General features: G+C 42.1%; 1 protein-coding gene across 1 annotated transcript in view; it reads left to right on the plus strand.

Moving 5' to 3' along the window:
* Positions 1-18,805, plus strand: part of NYAP2 (neuronal tyrosine-phosphorylated phosphoinositide-3-kinase adaptor 2) — a 136,562-nt gene that overhangs the window by 70,482 nt on the left and 47,275 nt on the right. The window contains exon 3 of the mRNA XM_059822923.1: positions 10,936-12,033. Within this exon, the coding sequence (XP_059678906.1) occupies positions 10,936-12,033 (1,098 nt within the window). The remainder of the gene's footprint in view (positions 1-10,935; positions 12,034-18,805) is intronic.

Genomic DNA, 18,805 nt, shown 5'->3' on the forward strand with positions numbered 1-18,805 from the left:
GTCAAAATGGTACTATACACTGCACCCACACCAAGTGAATTTATGGTGATTAGGCCCAGATGCATGACCCTTACAGATCAACACTATTACAGGCTCTACTAGTTTCACTAGACCACTCCTGCAAATAAATGCAAGATGAAATGATAGATGCCAGGCGCGCAGAGAAGCTCTGAGCGGGAGGCACCTGATAACGTGTGGCTTGTCTGTAATTTTGCCAACACTTTATTTAGAGTTGAGGAGGAGAGAGGAGTCACCCCTGTGGAGATGGAACTAAAATGAATAGCTGCGAGGCTCTTTTCCTAAAGCCGATTACACTGACTACTTCAGTAACACTCAGCCTCTGACCAGAGAGCTGTTACATCTCCAGGCACTGCTGCCTGCCTGTGAGCTGCTCTGATAACGCTCTGTCTGCTTCAGCTATCATCATATTCACCCAGAAGATGCTCAGTGACGACCTGCAGGAACTGCTTCTGCAGGGTCACCTTGTGTCCTTTCGGTAGAGGCAAGAGTGCCCCTTTAGATGAACTCTTGTTCGTTGGGGCTCATTTGCTTTCTCGATGCTCCTGCTGTGGTGACTCATTTGACCCCTGTGATCAACCTTGTGCTTTGTTTTGGAATGTGAGCTCCGTGGCGGAAGGGCCTGCCAGATATGTCACTCAGCAGCAGCAAAAGGCTTTTTGTACAGTGGCCTCAAGGAAAAGAATTGTACAAAGCCCACAAAATTTCTGGGGGAGAGGAGGTTAGTGAAATCTGTTGGTTCCTTGTTGCTGGCGGGAGATGCTGAGGAAGCACAGCAGCATTTGTGGGGCTGCCGTGCCTGCGGAATAGTTGGACACAGTACATTTCATGTTGGAGTCCCCAAGAGGTCAGTATTATGCACAATATCATCTCGGTAGGTCTGCCAGCTTGATTTAGTGGGCTGCAATTATTTTAGAAGCTCGGCAAACAGATTGTTACTTATGTAAGCAAATAATGGATTTGACCTACTTATTCTGTCTGTAAGTAGAAGATAGGCGTTACTGTGGATCTAAAAAATGAAGAGTCACATACTTCCAGACAAATAATTCAAGTCTTTGCATATAGTCACCGCTAGTGTTCTGGGCAGGATGTTTGTGAACCAAAGCAACAATTAAATCAAGTGAGCAAATACAGTCTATTTTTCTAGATAAATGAAGTAGGTGAGCTAAACTTACTGTTTCTTTAAGCATTTGCTTTTTCTCTAGCTTGATTTCCTTCTTTCCTGTTTTCCCTGTAAATCATTTCAGAGTCCACTATTTAGGTGCAAGTACTGGATTTAGAAATCACCCAGAGCCAGGAACTCTTGCAGAGATCAGTTTCATTCAGCGTCTGTATGAGTACTGGGTCAGAAAGCCTCTGTACCATACCTTCTCCAAGAAGTTCGTGAAAGTCAGCAAGTGATTTCCCACATCATCTCCCTCAGCTATGATAACTAATAATCAATAGCAGCGTTGTTCCTGTGAAGCCAGGAGTTACGTTCAGACTGGAGTATGCCTTTGTTTACATGAGCATTGCCAAAAGATCCCACAGAGGCCTTCAGTGCCCGTTGAACAGCAGATAATATATGAATAAGCAGCTCAGCCCTCAAAGGCTTACTGGTATCATAGTGGTGTCCACTACATATCAAGCTTGTATGACGTAGGTGTCTGAGGCACATGTTCGTGGGACTTAGCTCTTCACAGATACCCAGAAGCATTGTTTTCTGAGCAGAAGAGAGATCTTTCTCTGCAGGTCAACAGAAATGCCGCTGCACTTGCAGTCATGATGCGGCACAGCCTGTAGAAACTTAGACTAAATGCAGAGCCTCACCATCCATTGCATTGGAACAGGCTGCCCAGGGAGGCGGTGGCATCACCATCACTGGAGGTGTTCAAAAAACATGTAGACGTGGCACTGCGGGACATAGTTTAGTGGGCATGGTGGTGATGGGTTGATGGTTGGATTTGATGATCTTAAAGGTCTTTTCCAACCTTAATGATTCTGTGATTCTGTGAGCAGGATGCTTGGGGAACGCGAGATGGGTAGCTACAGAGAGGGAGAGGGGGCAGCTAGCGCAGAATGACAGCTATATAAGAACTGAGCTCTAATAGCTGCACCGCAGTGAAGATGCTGGATGGGGGGTGGCGGGGGCTGATGTCACCCATCTTTCTCAGTGTGAAATGCAGTCAGTTTGTGGGTAGCTGTAAGAATAGAGTGATAACAGTTAATTTACAGTAAGACAGCAAAAGCTGTTCAGGTTTCATCTCCAAGATGACAGTCAAGATACCATAAATGTTCGTTTAAAACTGAAGGGCTTTACTCATGTTGCTGATCTGTGGCTGTTTTTCCACTCTGTTGTGACCATATTTAATATATTTATTGATGATCTAGATAAGGGGATTGACTGCTCTTCAGCAAGTTTGCAAACGACACCAAGTTGGGAGGGAGTGTTGATCTGCTCGAGGGTCAGAAGGCTCTGCAGAGGGATCTGGACAGGCTGGATCGATGGGCCGAGGCCAATTGTATGAGGTTCAACAAGGCCAAGTGCCAGGTCCTGCACTTTGGTCACAACAACCCCATGCAACGCTACAGGCTTGGGGATGAGTGGCTGGAAAGCTCCCCCGCAGAAAAGGACCTGGGGGTGTTGGTCAACAGCCGGCTGAAGATGAGCCAGCAGTGTGCCCAGGTGGCCAAGAAGGCCAACAGCATCCTGGCCTGTATCAGAAACAGTGTGGCCATCAGGAGCAGGGAGGTGATCGTGCCCCTGTAGTCAGTGCTGGTGAGGCCACACCTCGAATGCTGTAGTGAGGGGCCCAAAACTGAACACAAGAAGGACAATGAGGTGCTGGAGTGTGTCCAGAGAAGGGCAACGAAGCTGGTGAGGGGTCTGGAGCACAAGTCTTAAGAGGAGCGGCTGAGGGAACTGGGGTTGTTCAGCCTGGAGAAGAGGAGGCTGAGGGGAGACATTATTGCTCTCTACAATTACCTGAAAGGGGGTTGCAGAGAGGTGGGTGTTGGTCTCTTCTCCCAAGCGACAGGACAAGAGGAAATGGCCTCAAGTTGCGCCAGGGGAGGTTCAGGCTGGATATTAGGAAAAATTTCTTTACTGAGAGAGTGGTGAAGCACTGGAACAGGCTGCCCAGGGAGGTGGTGGAGTCACCATCACTGGAGGTGTTCAAGGAACGTGTGGACGAGGCATTGTGGGACACAGTTTATTGGGCATGGTGGGGTTGGGTTGATGGTTGGACTTGATGATCTTACAGGTCTTTTCCAACCTTAGTGATTCTGTGAACTCTTCAGTGGTCCGACTGTGAAGAACAGGTTCCCACAGTAGAGCACTAGAGCCGCCAACAAACAAGCACATATGCTTTGTAAATTAGTTTCTCTGCAAGCATGATTCAGTAGTTCTATTTGCACACTCTTCCTTCATGTAATTCATCTAATGATGCTTGCGACTGATAAATTCCTGTGCCAATTGCCTTTCTATATCTAGAATTCCTTCAGTTTATATACATTTACAGAATTTTTTATTGCTGCTGTTGCACTGGCTGCAAAATCTGTTTCACTGATATCACAGACTCTGCAGGCTATCTGAAATGGAAGAAACCAGCACTTCAACGATACTGGTTGCATGTGTGGGCAGTGTGAGGATGCTTTACTCAGATTCCCACTTCCTCAGTAATCCTCCCACCTCTCCCTCCTCAGAGCCTGCTTCCACTGGAATGGCTGTAACTTAAACCCATGTAATGCCATAGATCCTGGGCCCTTCTGTCTGGGCATATTAGTTCAAGGATATTTTTCTAAATGGATACTCTGAAATCATTAGAACCTAAAAAAAGTTACTGTGAGATTTTTTTGTTGGTCTCCATTTGCACTCAGTTCATCAGTTTTCCTGTAAAAGGAGGATGATCCAAATTGACTTTTCTTTTCTTACTTATCCAAAATCTTGCTTTTTCTGCCTTTCCAGGGCTGTGATGACTGACAATAACTTTTAGCTTCAGTGAATAGTAGAGAAAGGCTTGATTGCAAATAATTTGTAATTATTTCTCGAACACTTTCTCTTCTTTTTTTCTTTGCCTATTCAATGTTATCTGGAAAAATCAGGGATATCAATTACTCATTCTTTAAAAGAACTAGGATGTGAAGCTCAAAATATATGAAAGTACGAGGCTGGGCATTCAGAAGGAGACTTAGTCACTTTGTAATTTTCTGAAAGCTTTTGGAGACCTTTTCACTGTGGGAAAGGGTAATAAGCAGAGCTCAGTGTGTCAGGCAGATGCATAGAGAAGTGGAGGGCTATGGAGGAGAAAACTTGGACGTCACTCTGCTCTAGAGCGTGGCAGTTTGGGGAGGACTCTCTCCAGCATGCTGATACTCCCAAGTTTTTGAAATGTCCTGGGATCTCTGGGTCTGCCCTCATCTTGATAAAGCAGAGCAAAGGACCTGCAGCCCCTGCCGTGCTGGGAGGAGTCTCTGGTGGCAGGGCAGTTAGTGCACTAGGCTGGCTTTTGTCACTCCCAGGCAGATATGGCTACCTTGGCATACACAGCGTGTAAGGAGCCGTGGTGTTGGGGCTGAGATTGGGTTTGTGGCCCAGATTCAGCCCTAAGCTCAATCTGGTAGCAGCACGTCTTCAACCGTGGTGCCTATCAGTTGTAGTAGTTGTATTGTTGGATTAACGCAGAACTGAATTTAACTGCAGGTCCCAATTCTGCTCTCTGTTATACTGGTGTTAAGTTCTGGCAGATCACTATTGAAGCCACTAGGTTTTCACCACTTTGAATTAGAGCCGAAATCAATCATTTTAAAAGCTGAAAGAAGTTGTAGCCAAAATAAAGGGACCTGAATACTTTTGAAGAAGTCTCCTTAATCATAGCCTTGAGACATCCGAGTAGCACGTCACTATTATTTTATGACACTGTCTTTCAGTCCTTTCATTTTCAGTATAGTTTTGTGCTCTTTAAATGCCCAAATAATTTCCGGTAAGAGCTAATAGATTCAGGAGGGGGAAGAAATATGTACTGCATGAAATCATTGTGCTGAAACCACCTATTGCTTGCAAAGCTGTTTGAATGACTCAGATGGTTCTTTCATTCCTTCCATATTCTTCCCTCTTTGCTTTTTCCTACTAGCACCTTTTAGAAAAGGAAAAGGTAACCTGTGGGGAAAGGACTTGTGTCTATGAGGACAATGCTATTTTGAAAGCCAGGTTTTTTTCGTGACAGAGATGCATTCTCTGATGTTACTTCCAATCTAGTAATGATGTTTCTGTAGTCATTTGCTAAGATGCATATTTGTGTGTATATTTTATGGCTGTTGACAATGTAGGAACATTTGCCTTCAAAAGTTCCTCGGAGAAGAAAAGATGCATGTTCAACACTACACGTCTCCAATAGATACATTTAAATTTGCTTTTGTTTTCTACTGTTGCTTTCCAGTGATGGGAACCACTGTGCAAGGATTGATATAAACAAATAAATTAAAATAAAAACCTTGTGTAAAATACCTTAGAGCCTAAACTGGCAAAAGGCAGATGGTGAAAAGTGGCATTAAGGGGTAAAATGACAGGCGAGGCCCTGTGGCCTGTGACAAAGAGATGAATTAAACTCGGGTCTCCTGAGTGCTGATCTTTGCACAGTTCAGAGGACTGTGCCTTTTTAAATTCAGTTTCACTAAGAATATTCAAACTTCATCTACAGAGATAATGAAATCCAATCCAATATAAGCACTGGTGCACAAATGCACTTAAGATCATATGCAACTTTGAACAAGCAGTTCATTTCATTAAAGCCAGTGAGGTTACTCATCATCTTGAACTTGCACATATATATATAGGTTATGTGCTACCCTAGAGCTGGATTTTCTCTGTTGAATTTTGTGATGTAAATCAGAATCTGTACATCTTTGATTCAGTATCCAGCACATTCAGCGTTTAATTAAAGAAATTCTATTTCCTTTCGCTCCTGGAGGCTCTTTTGAGATACTCCTCAAAATACAGCAAGATTAATTCCTTCTGCATTTAAAGTAACATTTTTAAGAATTAAAAAAAAAATTAGACCCCAAATCATTCCTTCATTTAGAAAGAAATTGAATGCTATAGTGTTTTGTAGAAGTTGAAAGGGAGGAGTTTTCCTGTTAGATGTATTCTTACTCTGTTACGGTGAACAGCACAATAAATCGGCTTGGTCTCTGAACTGCAAAAGCTGGTAAACACCCAAAAGACGATGGAAAATGACAAAATGAATTTTAGTTTTTAGATGTTTTCACTCATTCCTTGTACAGTGAGCAAATAATAAAAACCAATCTGGTAACACATTTTTGTATTTCAAGCTCTCCTTAAAGAGTAAAAAAAATACTTCAGAAGGATAAGATGACCAGAAGCATTCTGTATTTCCAAAATTAACTATGAAAGGCAGATTATCTGGGCATGTCTGAAAGCTATGCGTAACCTTTGCACTACAAATATCTCATTTCAAAAATGTCATATTCTACTTATTCAGTAGGGCTTCCGTAAGGCTATTTTGAGCACTGTGCTTCTTGCTTCTAGATGAGAACTGAGGTTACTACAGCCTGCATGTTTTGTTTTGCTTGCAGTTTATTAGAGCTAGATAATTGCTTGGTAGTAGGATGCTATTAAACAGGGAGAGTTGCTACCCAAGCAGCGTAAACTCTGTGGAGTTCAGTTTTGTTTGCAGGGATCATTGTGCCTCTAGTTTATCAACTGTGGTAGTTTGGGCAGTTCTGATGCAAAAAAGGAGCCTCTAGCATAGCACCCTGAGCTCCCGCAGCCGGGGCAGCTCCTGCGAGGGCAGAGGACCATGTAGCAGTTGCTGAGCTATCTTCCTCTGATGACCTCCGGTCTGCTCGAGCTCCTCGCAGACCTGGCGGTCTCTTGCATTTGTGTGTATCTGTAATAGAAGCACTCACAAGAGCTTTGTGGTGTACTTTGACATGGCTGTTTAAGGGAACTTGCACCCGGCAGGGAGAGAAATAGGCCTCAGTTTCATTTCTTCCATTTAGCTTCGGATTGGGCCCCGTGTGCTCTGAGGTACGAGTGGCAGGGTCTCAAGGCGAGTTACTGGCGACAGGTGCACCAAGAACATAGTAATCCAGTTGAAAAGCACTTAATTATTCCACGTTTAGAGCAGACAACATGGCAGTATGTGTATCACCAATATGTCAGCATGGTTTGCTTTTCTTAGGAGTTTGTGTTCCCAGCAGGCACCGAATGCTTTTTCTGCCTGATAAATGTCAAGTACTTAATGCAATCTTGCCTGTTCCTCTCTGGAGATGGCCAAACAATCTCCTTTCATTGGCTATGGGACCTTGCCAGGGTTTCTGCATTCATGCACATTTATCCCTGCCAAATATTGGTAACACAGGAACTGTACAAATACTCCGTGCTCCTTTCATTAGCTTTGCACAGCTCTGCTCGGTTGCAGGATTCCTGTTTTTTTTTCCTCTGTTATTCTGGACTGGAGTGGTAGTTCGTGATCCATATTCTGTTATCAGGTGTGCTGTAGAGTTCAGCCCTTGCAATGGAGTTGTGTTTCAAAGTAGAAACCTTTGTTAAATAAACATGATAAGCATCTTGCATCATAGCCTTCTTAAAGCTAATTCAGTCTGCCTCCTGAATGCCCCACTGCAGCTGAGGGTTCACAGTAGGTGTTGAGCAGTTCCTCTATTCCCAGTCACGATAAAAAGATTCTTTTGCTATTTAGCCTATCCATTTACCTGTGTATTTTCTCTAGGAAGTCTTACAGCACCAAATGTTCCTGCTCTGTGCAGCATATAGGAGGTGCCTCTATACCTTTATAAGGTTTATAAAATATTTAAAGCATTTAGTTTTAAATTTTAGTTTGCAAAGTCCAGTTTGTCAAGGAGGGAGAAAGATCTCAGTAACATACCACCTTCTGGAAGCAGATGCTTTAATAAAATAAACTGTGCCAGAGGAAAAAATGCTTTTAATAGAAAATGGGACGTAAATCTTTCACCTTGTCATGTTTTACCCTGTGTATCATACAGGAAGACTGGGTCATTTGACCTTTTTGCTGATAATGTCACCAAGATATTTTAGGCTAATGCTACATACCATGTCATGGCAGATGAGAATGCTGTGTGTGTCACTGCAGTACTTAATTTCAACCCATGCAAAAATGCTTTACGAGACTAGATAGCAGAATGTCAATTATTTTTCCATGACATTTCTCATTTCCTTGTCTGTAATGTAGTAAGTTGTGAATGCTGTATATGCAAACCCCAACACCTAAGAACAGGTCTAGACCTATTCTGGCAGAACCTCATCAGTTGGATAAAAGCTGTGAAAATGGAAGGAGAGAAGAGGCAAAATACGCTATTTCTAGCAATTTGTTTGATCTTAACCACTTTTAGCTATTTTTTGGTAGAAATATCAGTTAACACTAGCCTTGAATGACCTCCAGCACAAGAGCATCTTTTGATTACTTAGTTCATCATCAAAATCTCTCCAGCTAAAGAGATGGAAGAGTGGGGATGTGACACCCGTGGCACAGGAGGTGTAGAAGACAGCATAGGGAACAGGGGTCTGAGGAGGGCAGAGGGGCGGGAAACGTTTGTATCACAGGTAACCATTAAGGGTGGTAGCATGATGCACAGGGAACTGAAGACTGTGAGAAGCCTCTGTATACAAAATACACAATTTTCAAATGCAGCAAAGTCTGTAATCCTTTAGCCAGTGTAAAGCAGAGTTCAGGTCCTGGGCAACATGTTCAGAAAAGATCAGGCAGTTTGTGCCAGCCTCATTGACTGTCTCTTCATTTTAATGACACCCATCTGAAGAAGATTGCTTTTGCCAGTGTTGTAAATCAGATTAAGAGAGGTGTGGAGAGAGGATTGAGATCAAGTTTATGTCAGTAGAACGTGTATGAATGTAATATACAAATAACAGACTAAGCAAAAAGGAAATAGTGATTTAGCTGGAAGCATGGCAAGAAAAATCTGCTCGTATTGTCAAATACATCAAGAGTAATACTTTCTACAAAGCCCAAATGATTCTGGTAGCCTACATGTCATTCCCAAAAGTCTATCCTAATACATTCAAGAAAATTAATTTGGGTTAATTAAAAAGACAAATTTAAAGTGCATTAGGATATATCCACATAGTGAAGAACTATCAAGCTACCAAATACTCTTATCCGTGGTAGCTTTTGCATGTCCCTAGCCTGCTGCAAAATGGAACACATTAATTGGAACCATCATGAAAGCATAATGTCATTTTTTGAGGTTGTGGTTTGTTGTTTTTTTTTAATTCTGGCAAGATGTCTTTTTCTTTTTGCTTTATTGTACCTTAGTTACACGTTAAGCTTAAATGCTGTTGCCGAAGAGTGGTCTTGTTACTTCATGTATGTGCACACGCATATGTTCACAGCTCCTTATTCCTAAACAAAGCTGGAATCTTGTTTAACATCTGCCTTGATTGCTATGCCTTGTAAGAACTGACAAGAGGTTATTTAGCAGATCAAAGCAGAAATGTGACAAAGCAATAACACTATGTTTGAAACCTCCTCCAACACTGACCAAATCACGTTAGTAAGATGCTGTAATGCAGGCATCTTCCAGCCCTGAGCCGGCATCCTCGCAGACTGTCAGAATACTGTCTTTCAGCTGGCAGAGCAGTGCCTCGCTGCTGGCTTTAGTAATATGTTTCAGGCTGTTTCTCAAAGCGGGTTTTTACCTCCACAAGCACTGCCTGCTTGGATTAGAAATTTGCTGGCTGTTTTCTGATGGGTCAGCAGAAGGTGTCTGGAAATTTCTGAGTGCTGGGTTTGCAGTGGCAGATCTGTCGCAGTGAATTGCAAGGAGCAGCAAAGTTTGGTAAGGCAGGAAAGCTGCCATTCTAAACTGGCCTGTAGTTTAGGGTTTTTTTAAAATTGGCAAGCTTACCAAGGAGGTATCAAGGCTTTCAATGCAAGAACTATTTACCCTATAGGAATATAAATTAGGTTTCATGTATGTGGTAAATTTTGTTTCTGACTAAGTTTGTTGAGTTCACTTAGGATAAAAACTGACTTCACCCAAACATTTAATGAGACATTTTATTAACCCCAATATTTAATGAGAAGTTTTATTAACTATTTCTGCAAAGTGAACAAAAGGGCAATTTCCATGAGTTTATTGTTTAATCCATAAAGCATAATTTGTAAGAAACCCTTGACCTCTCGTTTCAAATGAATTTCATCACAATATTTTGATTTATAATTTCAAACACAAAATGGTCTATTGTTTTTAGAAGTAACTTGTTTGGGAAGGATCTGAATCTGTGAGACACTTTGTTACCTCTTGACTTCACTGAAGTCTCGTTAATTCATAGGATAGGGTCCAGATAAATGATTAGAATTACCTCAACAGCAAATTTTACAGTATTTGTATGTGAGTATTTTCTTTCTTAGTGCTGAGAGAATTGTTGTGCTTTATGCAAGACATTACTATAAATAAAAAGGTCTTGATTCATCGCTGTGTGACTGCAGAGTTACATCACTGTCATTCTAGGATCTTAACTGTTCTCTTGCAGCCATAAGCAGTTCATTTGGATACTTAGTTTTATGTGTTGGGCAACTCTTTGCATCTTTAAGATCCCACAGTGGTATTTGAAAAGCATAATATTTAAAAACGGAAAGTCCCCTGTCCAAAGACTTTGGGAGAGAACAGGCATCTCGGAGGAAGGGAAGTGCTCACTAGCTACTTAATACTGGAGGGTCAGAGCATTCTGGGGGAAGATTAGGAATGTTTTGAATAGGGTGTTATTTTTATAGTGTTTTACTGATGTAATACCAGAGAAAAAACAGCAACAGGCTGGTCCCAGGAAATCCATTCCAGAATTGTGACACCGTAACAGAGATCCTATGGTTGACAAAGTGTGTTATATCCTCCTGATGAATTTATATTTTGTTCTGTTTTCAGTGTCAGCCAAACCAAGACCTCACAGTGATGAATACACAAAGAAGATTCCACCTCCTAAGCCGAAACGAAATCCAAACACTCAGCTAAGCACATCTTTTGATGAAACGTATATCAAAAAGCATGGCCCTATGAAGACAACACTCACTAGGGATGCCTCTCTATCGCAGGTCAGCAGTCCTGCCCCAGACACAGAGGAAGAAGAGCCTGTTTATATTGAAATGGTTGGGAATATTCTCAGAGACTTCAAAAAAGATGAGGATGACCAAAGCGAAGCAGTCTATGAGGAGATGAAATACCCTATATTTGATGATGTAGGCCAAGATTCAAAATGTCAGTGTGAATATGACCATCACACTTGTTCTTCTCAGTGTGCTACTCCCACAGTGCCTGACCTAGATTTCACCAAGTCTTCAGTGCCATCTACTCCCAAGGGCTTGCTTTGTGATATACCCCCACCATTTCCAAATCTGCTTTCTCACAGACCTCCACTGCTGGTGTTCCCACCAGCACCAGTGCAGTGTTCCCCGAATTCTGATGAGTCTCCTCTAACGCCACTAGAGGTCACAAAGCTTCCTGTTTTAGAAAATGTGTCTTACATCAAACAACAAGCTGGAGCTTCTCCATCTTCACTGCCACCTCATACACCAGGCCATCAAAAACTGGAGAAAGACCAGACAGTATCTCATGGAACTAGCACCCCTGGGCACACCTCCTCACCTCCTCATCCTTCTACCTTATACAGAACACAGTCTCCACATGGTTTTCCTAAAAGTCACTCTGCCTCACCGTCTCCTGTCAGTATGGGTAGGTCTCTTACCCCCTTAAGCCTCAAAAGACCTCCACCTTATGACTCTGTACATTCAGGAAGTCTCTCAAGAAGCTCTCCATCAGTGCCTCATTCTACAACCAGAAACACATTGCAAGAAGGAGGAAAGATGGTAAATGCCTCGGTCAGTACCTACGGGTCATCATCTCAGAGTGGTTCCCGTTCTCGGACACCCACCAGTCCTCTGGAGGAACTAACCAGCCTCTTTACCTCAGGACGAAGTCTCCTGAGGAAGTCCTCCAGTGGCAGAAGATCTAAGGAACCTGCAGAAAGTGAGTTTTTGATGTAATTTTTCCTCATTCTTCCTTGTATAATAATATATTTCACTGTATTTTACTAAATCAAATGCTTGCAAAAATCAAATATCTCAGAAGTCTGAATTCCTTATATAAATTTCTTGTAACAGGAAGAAAAGTGATTATTTTTAAAATTGCTTTAGTCTTCATATTGTTATATTTTTAAGATTTATAAGTATGCATACTGCACTACAAAAGTACAATTCATGGCTTGGTCTTGCAAAAGGAGTCAGTTTTCATTAACTTTTCCACAGCTGTAAGGGTCCCATGTGAGTTGGGATCTTCCCACCATGTCACATCCTTCCTTTCCTGATGCATGCTAAGACACAGTAATTGTCCAAGCAGCTTGTTGCAAAATAACCAAACGGTAGTTGTTTTTTGGCAAAGATCCGTTGATCGCCCTTAACTTGGCCAGTGATCATGGCGTGTATGATGGCAACCAGAGGTACCAGCTTAAACCATTCCTCTCCTTCCCACTGCCTCCTTCTGTACTGTGCCACAGAGCATCTCTTTCAGCTGTGCTAGTGTGACTGGTTGGGAGGCCATACTGTGAATCGATCTGAAAACCAGCATGACATATAACACATTACCCACACACAGAGAAAAGCATGGAGGAAGTTGAGCAGGAAAATCTTAAGCCAATATTGACTTTTCATATGCTGTATCATGAAATCGTTGTCCCATATGCATTCAGGTTTACACAAAGTACACGTATTTCTGAGCTAGTAAAATACAGAAACACCTAATGAAATCAGCAGGAGTCACAGGTGTGAGCAAAAGCAGTATTTTTGTTGCAAAAATGTTCCCGTGCAGTGGTGCCAAAGGCAACGTCTTGCAGTGGAAGGTATCCATAACACCTTTTGTCAGTCTGCAAAGTGGGCTCAGTACACTTTCTTCTCCAGCTTCAGTAAAATCAGACTTTGAATTCTTGACACCTGCCTAACGGAAAAGCTCTCTTTGGAGAACAGCTGATCTTATGTTTGTGTAAGTGTTATATTAGGCCTATTTGGCATCTGTAACATACTAAATATGTGATAAGCTATGCCGGTTTATACCTGATAAAGGAAGGTGTTCTGGTTTCCAGGCTACCATATCGCTACAGAAGAGAAGTGAATCCTGCACTGCCTTTCTGGTTGTGTTTGTCCTGCTCTGTTACATTATTCATCGCCATGTGGTCACATCACTTTGGGGCACACTCTGGGGGCTCACAAGAACACCCCTTCTGGGTTTTCATGGGCAGAGGTTGCCTGCCTCGCACCTCTGCAGCTGAGTGAGGAGACGCAAACATGTAAGTATGGAGAAGCTTGGTGACAATGGTTTGGGTTGGCGTACAAAGCATTCCTCCTGATTCATGGACTCCACTGCCCCAGCCTCAGCAGTTTTATTCTTACTTATCTCTGTGCAAATCAGGAAGAATGACTATGAAATCAGAAGGTGGAGGTGAGAATGGAGTTAGCAGGATACTGAAAATGTGAGTTGGTGCCGCAGTTTGCTTAATTTGGCTTTAATATTTTTGTGGCCTGCAATCATAAATACTGTTTATGAAAGTCTTAGCTCCATGATTCATTAGGGTTTCACTAAGTGATTACAGTAATAAAAATACAATAACACCGGATTCATGTGCTGGATGGAAGCAAGTTTGTACCTAAAAGGCAAGATGATTCTTTTAATTGGGGTGTGATGTGACATTTATAAATAATTGCAGTGAAGTGGTAGGGAGATTTTGGCAAAGTGCAGACAATATTGAACATTATTAGACATGCTTCTTATTCCTAAGTGAGCAGAAATCCCCTGTAAACCCCCATGCTACACCGCATCTACCTGGTGAGCTTCGTAAACTGGACAGTTTTATGCTCACTGATGTAGGCAGAAGTACCAGGTTTGGAACGTATAGAAATTCTTGTAGCAAATATGGCAAGCCCTGGGAAATTTCAGTGTATCTGTGCTGCTGTCTCATACCTACCTCCAGAAAGATATTCTCTGTATTCCACTTGACTGAAATTGAATGCAGACCTTTCAAGAGACTTTTCACTGATAAATTTAAAATAAATCTTGCCCTCCAGATCTGTACCAAGAACAGCTTTCTTCTTGGCCTCTCAAGGAGCATTCTGCTTGCTCCTTAGGAAGTAGAAATGTGCTCCTTATTGGTCACAAATGGTAAGACAAGAGTTATGAAATAGAAACTGTGTTCATTTACTTTAAGGACAAAACATTTATGTTATAAATAGACACCAGTGATGAAAAGACTCTGGAGTGCAGCTGTGTTGAGTAAATGAACAGACTGCCCATCTAATCCGATTGTAATTTGTCTGGTATTTACAGTATGACTTAATCCTGTGGGATTACTGCACTGACTAAGAACCAGGTTTGTGCTTAGATTTTACAGAGGTAGAAAACACTCTAGGATTTATAGAAAACACATACAGCTCTAGCATTTTATGTCTTGCAATGCTACATTAAAATGATCCACCATAAAAAAAGAATCTAAATTGTAGGATTTGAATGTAGAATCTGATCAGACTGTCACATTTATATGCCATGATTTTAGATAGTGATAGATAGTGTAGTCTGGACTAATCATACGATCTGTTAAAGAAATCTTGTTCCTGCAAATCACACTGGAAGTCTAAGGCACTCATACAGTTCTGGATTATTTTTTTTAAGCTATGGGAGGGCAAATGCATAGCATAGGACTAACTGGGACTGCCATGGTTTTTTAGTTGTCGCTTCAGTGTAATTTGCTGTCAGCATACAGAAAGATTTCTGGAATCTAGAGGACAATAAACATTAAAAAAAAGAAGTTATAAGACTCTTACAAAATCATGCTAGGAAACTACAAATATTTGCTTCTAAAATACAAAATTATTCTGAGCACATTTCAAGCAACTTTCTCACTGAATCCTCCAGTGATCCAGGACTTAGCCCTCTGTGACCTGTCTGAAGCTCTCACTGCCATATGTTAGTCAAAAAAAAAATAGCACAATACGAAATTCTGTATTCAGCTGAGTGTATTTGGAAAATATTGCAGCAGTTACAGGGAAAATTCTCTCTCATCTTTATTGTTATTACTGCAACTGACTTTGTGGAAATTTGGCATCTGAGTCCAAACTCAGAATGTATTCACTGGCTTTTAATTTCTGGCATTTTTCAGTGGGTTTCTTTTTGAGGAGGGGGACTGTACAAACCTTATTTCCAGTCAACAGCTTTAATATACAAGCAAAGCTCCCCTTGTAGCCTTTCTGTATTATTTTTGTTGGTCTTCTGCCGATTTTCCTTTTTTGTACCCCTCCAATTTATTTTTGTAGCTTTCACTGGAATTACGTTAGTGGGAAATTGGGATAAATCAGTGATACTAAGGAGACTGTCACCTCAGGGCCACGTTTTCTGAGGATATGAGCTTCCGCTAAAGCCCCAGCCATGTTGCTGAATGCACGCAGCATCCACCGGCTACAGCTGTGATGTGCGTTATCTGGATGTTATAAGCATCTCACTTACTGTGCTGTGTTCTTCCAAAAGTCCTCTTGTGTGCTGTTAGCATCTTAAATATGTGTTACAGCACAATTATGAAGGTGGGGGGAAAAGAACAAAGAAAAATAAATTGTAAGGCTAAATCAGAAAAAAATTGGTGGAAGATGATCGCAAAGGCAGGCAGAAAGATGGAGAGTACCCCTACGGAAAACTGAAGAAAGATATAGAGCATGAAAAATGTGGAAGAGTGGGAAGGACAGACATTATTAATTGTCATTGACTGTTCTTTAACCCTTCCTGCTTTTGTGTAGGATAATATGGTAGTGTGCCCTAACAGTTGGCAGACACCTGTGAAATATAATGTCAGTCTCAGAGGTTAGAGGGAAACTATATAAAGGGTACAAACACTGCCTGGTGTCCTTGGGCTGCTGCAGTGTGTCCTTTTCTAATATCATTGGAAGGTATTTAAGTATGACCGCTCAATCCAGCTGTGTTGAATGACACATTCCCTTTGCTTTTAGCATATGCACTGAGTGTCTGTGTTACCCATGTCCTTCAGTAAAGAGGGAATTACGGAGGGAGAGACAGAGGGAATGGTTCTAGATTTTTATGGAGCTGTATTTGCTGCCTCTGTCGTTTCTGTACCACAGAAACATGCTGTACTCCATGAAAATACAGAACTGAAGTCATGTGCCTATAGGCATACCCACATCCTAAAAAGCAAAACACAGAAGCTGCTGCTGTGCATCTGAACTGCACTCACTTCAAGGCAGTACATTTCTTCTGGGTGAAATAGTCCTGTAAACCCTTGTCAGGACCAGCCCTTTCTGTTTGTGTGTTGGTGGTTTCCGTTTGTTAAGGCTTCAGCTTCCTCATAGTTTCCTGGGAGCTTCACGCCTGTTTTGAGCAAGTATTGCAAATGTTCATCCTAATGAACTGCACAAGATAATGGTTACCTCTGCTGTGTGCCCTGACTCCGCGCACAAGGTGTGAGATCAGGACACGCGATGCACAGCAGCTCATTGCTCTTTTCCTCAGCTGCTCTGCAGGGCCTCGTAGTTGCTTTGGCTTTTGCCTACAGAGAGTTTCACTCTTCAGCTTCTAGTCACATATAGGGAGGAAATTCGTGAATGTGCTACTTTGAAAATTCAGTTAAAGTGATTGAAAATTGGAATAATTATTAACATTTCCTGTTCCTGGCTGGTACCCACTGCATTAGGAATCTAAAACATTTTATTATAAGCTGTCAAATAGTGTGGGGAGGGGAGGGGTGCAGAAGTGGCTCAACTTGTTAAAAAGGAGCTCATGCTGATTTCAGGCCGCTGAGACCCTCCCATGAAGAAATTGTGGAGTTAGAGAAGAAATTGTGGAGTTAGAGTGGAAATATTTACCTTTTTTTTTTTTTTTTTTTTGTAATGCTGGTGCTTTCCAGGGAGCTAGAAAGCAGCTTTGGGTTCCCTGTTAGATAGAACAGTATGTTGGAAAAGAGAGTATGGGAAATGAGTCAAGTGAAATTCACCCACGTGAGTCCGTTTGGTTGTTTAACCTCCAGCTCTGTGCATTAAGTGCAGGATGAGGGACGTAGACAGACAGGGCAGGATTTCAGTTATGTGTTTCTAATGGAGTTAAGATGAAAAATGCTGGCCTAAGGAGGGTGGGCTTGGTATGCCATTGAACTGTACATACTTTCTTATTTGGATACCTGCTCAGCCTCTGGTCTTCTGAAGAGGAAGAGCTTGCCTGCAAAACTAGGCTGGCTATAAAAAGTATTCTAGCTACTCCACTACATACCATTGCTCGGCTACTGCATAGTTGGGAGTCAGTATCAGAGACTGAAATTTGGAAGCCTGTGTCATTTCTAACCTCTAGGTTAATATATTTTCTGTAGTATTATATAAAGGGATGTCAGCCTAATTCTCCAGCCCTCTTCTGCATTGTAGCAATTGATTGCATACAGTATGAATGCTATGTTCAGTCTAATGAGATAGCTACAGCTTTAGCAAAATAATACTGTGTAACTGAAGTTACTCCTGAACCTTTGAGCCAGAGGTGTATTGGCTTCTCTGTCACAGGTGAAGCAGCTGTTTTGCTAGAAGTTAGCTTTTCTAGTCTGATGACCCCCGATATGAATGAGATTAGACAAGGTGATCACAGCAGTCATGTCTTGTTTGACAGCCCCGAAAGTAGATCTGAAAGAAAAGACTTAAAGGAGGGAGCAGGGTGAACTGCCAGAGGAAAAGGAATAGAGAGTAAGAGAACACCAGCTTTGAAGAGAATGATACTTGTTCACCACTGGAAAGATATGGTCTCACCACAGTTAAGTGCATTTAGTTAAAGCCTGATGGAGGCTCTGTCCTTGCCTGTCAGTTACTATCTGTCAAGATATAAGCAAGCTAAGGAGTTGCATCATCAGAAGTACTTTCTTCAAGTACTCACTTATGAGTGCATATTCAGGGCAAGAGCTGTGTATACCTGCATGCACAAAAGTCATGAGCTGTCTGGTCTGCTGCTGTTGGTTAGGTCTCTAAAACTCTGCCCTTCACTAAGGGACATGCCTGTTGGGGTGAGTGTGCGATGTTGCGAGACAGAACTGAAAATGACTGAAGTGTAAATATGGGGATGACCAGGTGTGGTCAGCATCCTTCAGAAGCCAAGCTTTTGGGAAAAAACAAGATTCATTTTGCAGTTGAGTGGTCTTGAGTGCTGCTTCACCCATACCTGTTGTTGTCCTTCAACGGTAATCCTTAGATCCCCTAGCGAAAAGAGATGGCACTGGACTAAATATTTTCATCCAGATCAGCTAGCCCAGCCAGCTGGAGCCTCTTACTTGTTGAAGCTGACATGTGTTCCGCAATTAACAATCACAGGAAATAATTGGAAAGAAAAATCATAACGTGACAGTAAGGTCGTTCAGCTAAGCATGCAAAAGGCATCAAACCAGCGTTTCCCCCAGGTTTACTCTATGTGGGAAAGAGTGAGCTGAAAAGCAAAGGTACAAAGAAGAAATGTGTGGAAGGATGCACGGCAGCTCGGTGGCAGCTTGCATGTCCCTGGGTGCTAATCCCCTGCTGTAACTACGCCATCGCTGCCCCATTTTGCATTGTGTGCCGGTAATTCAGTTTTTTCTCGGCACCAAGGATAATGCCAGGTTTGAGAAATTGTTTGAATGCATAAACCTGTAGGTACTCGTTCCGTGACTGAAATGCATGCTATGTCATTTGTTGTCTTGCTGCTTTCACACAAAAGCAAGTATGTCTATTTTAAGGGCATTTAGTCTTTC

The sequence above is a fragment of the Gavia stellata genome, chromosome 11 (assembly GCF_030936135.1).
Source record: "Gavia stellata isolate bGavSte3 chromosome 11, bGavSte3.hap2, whole genome shotgun sequence".
NCBI lineage: Eukaryota > Metazoa > Chordata > Aves > Gaviiformes > Gaviidae > Gavia > Gavia stellata.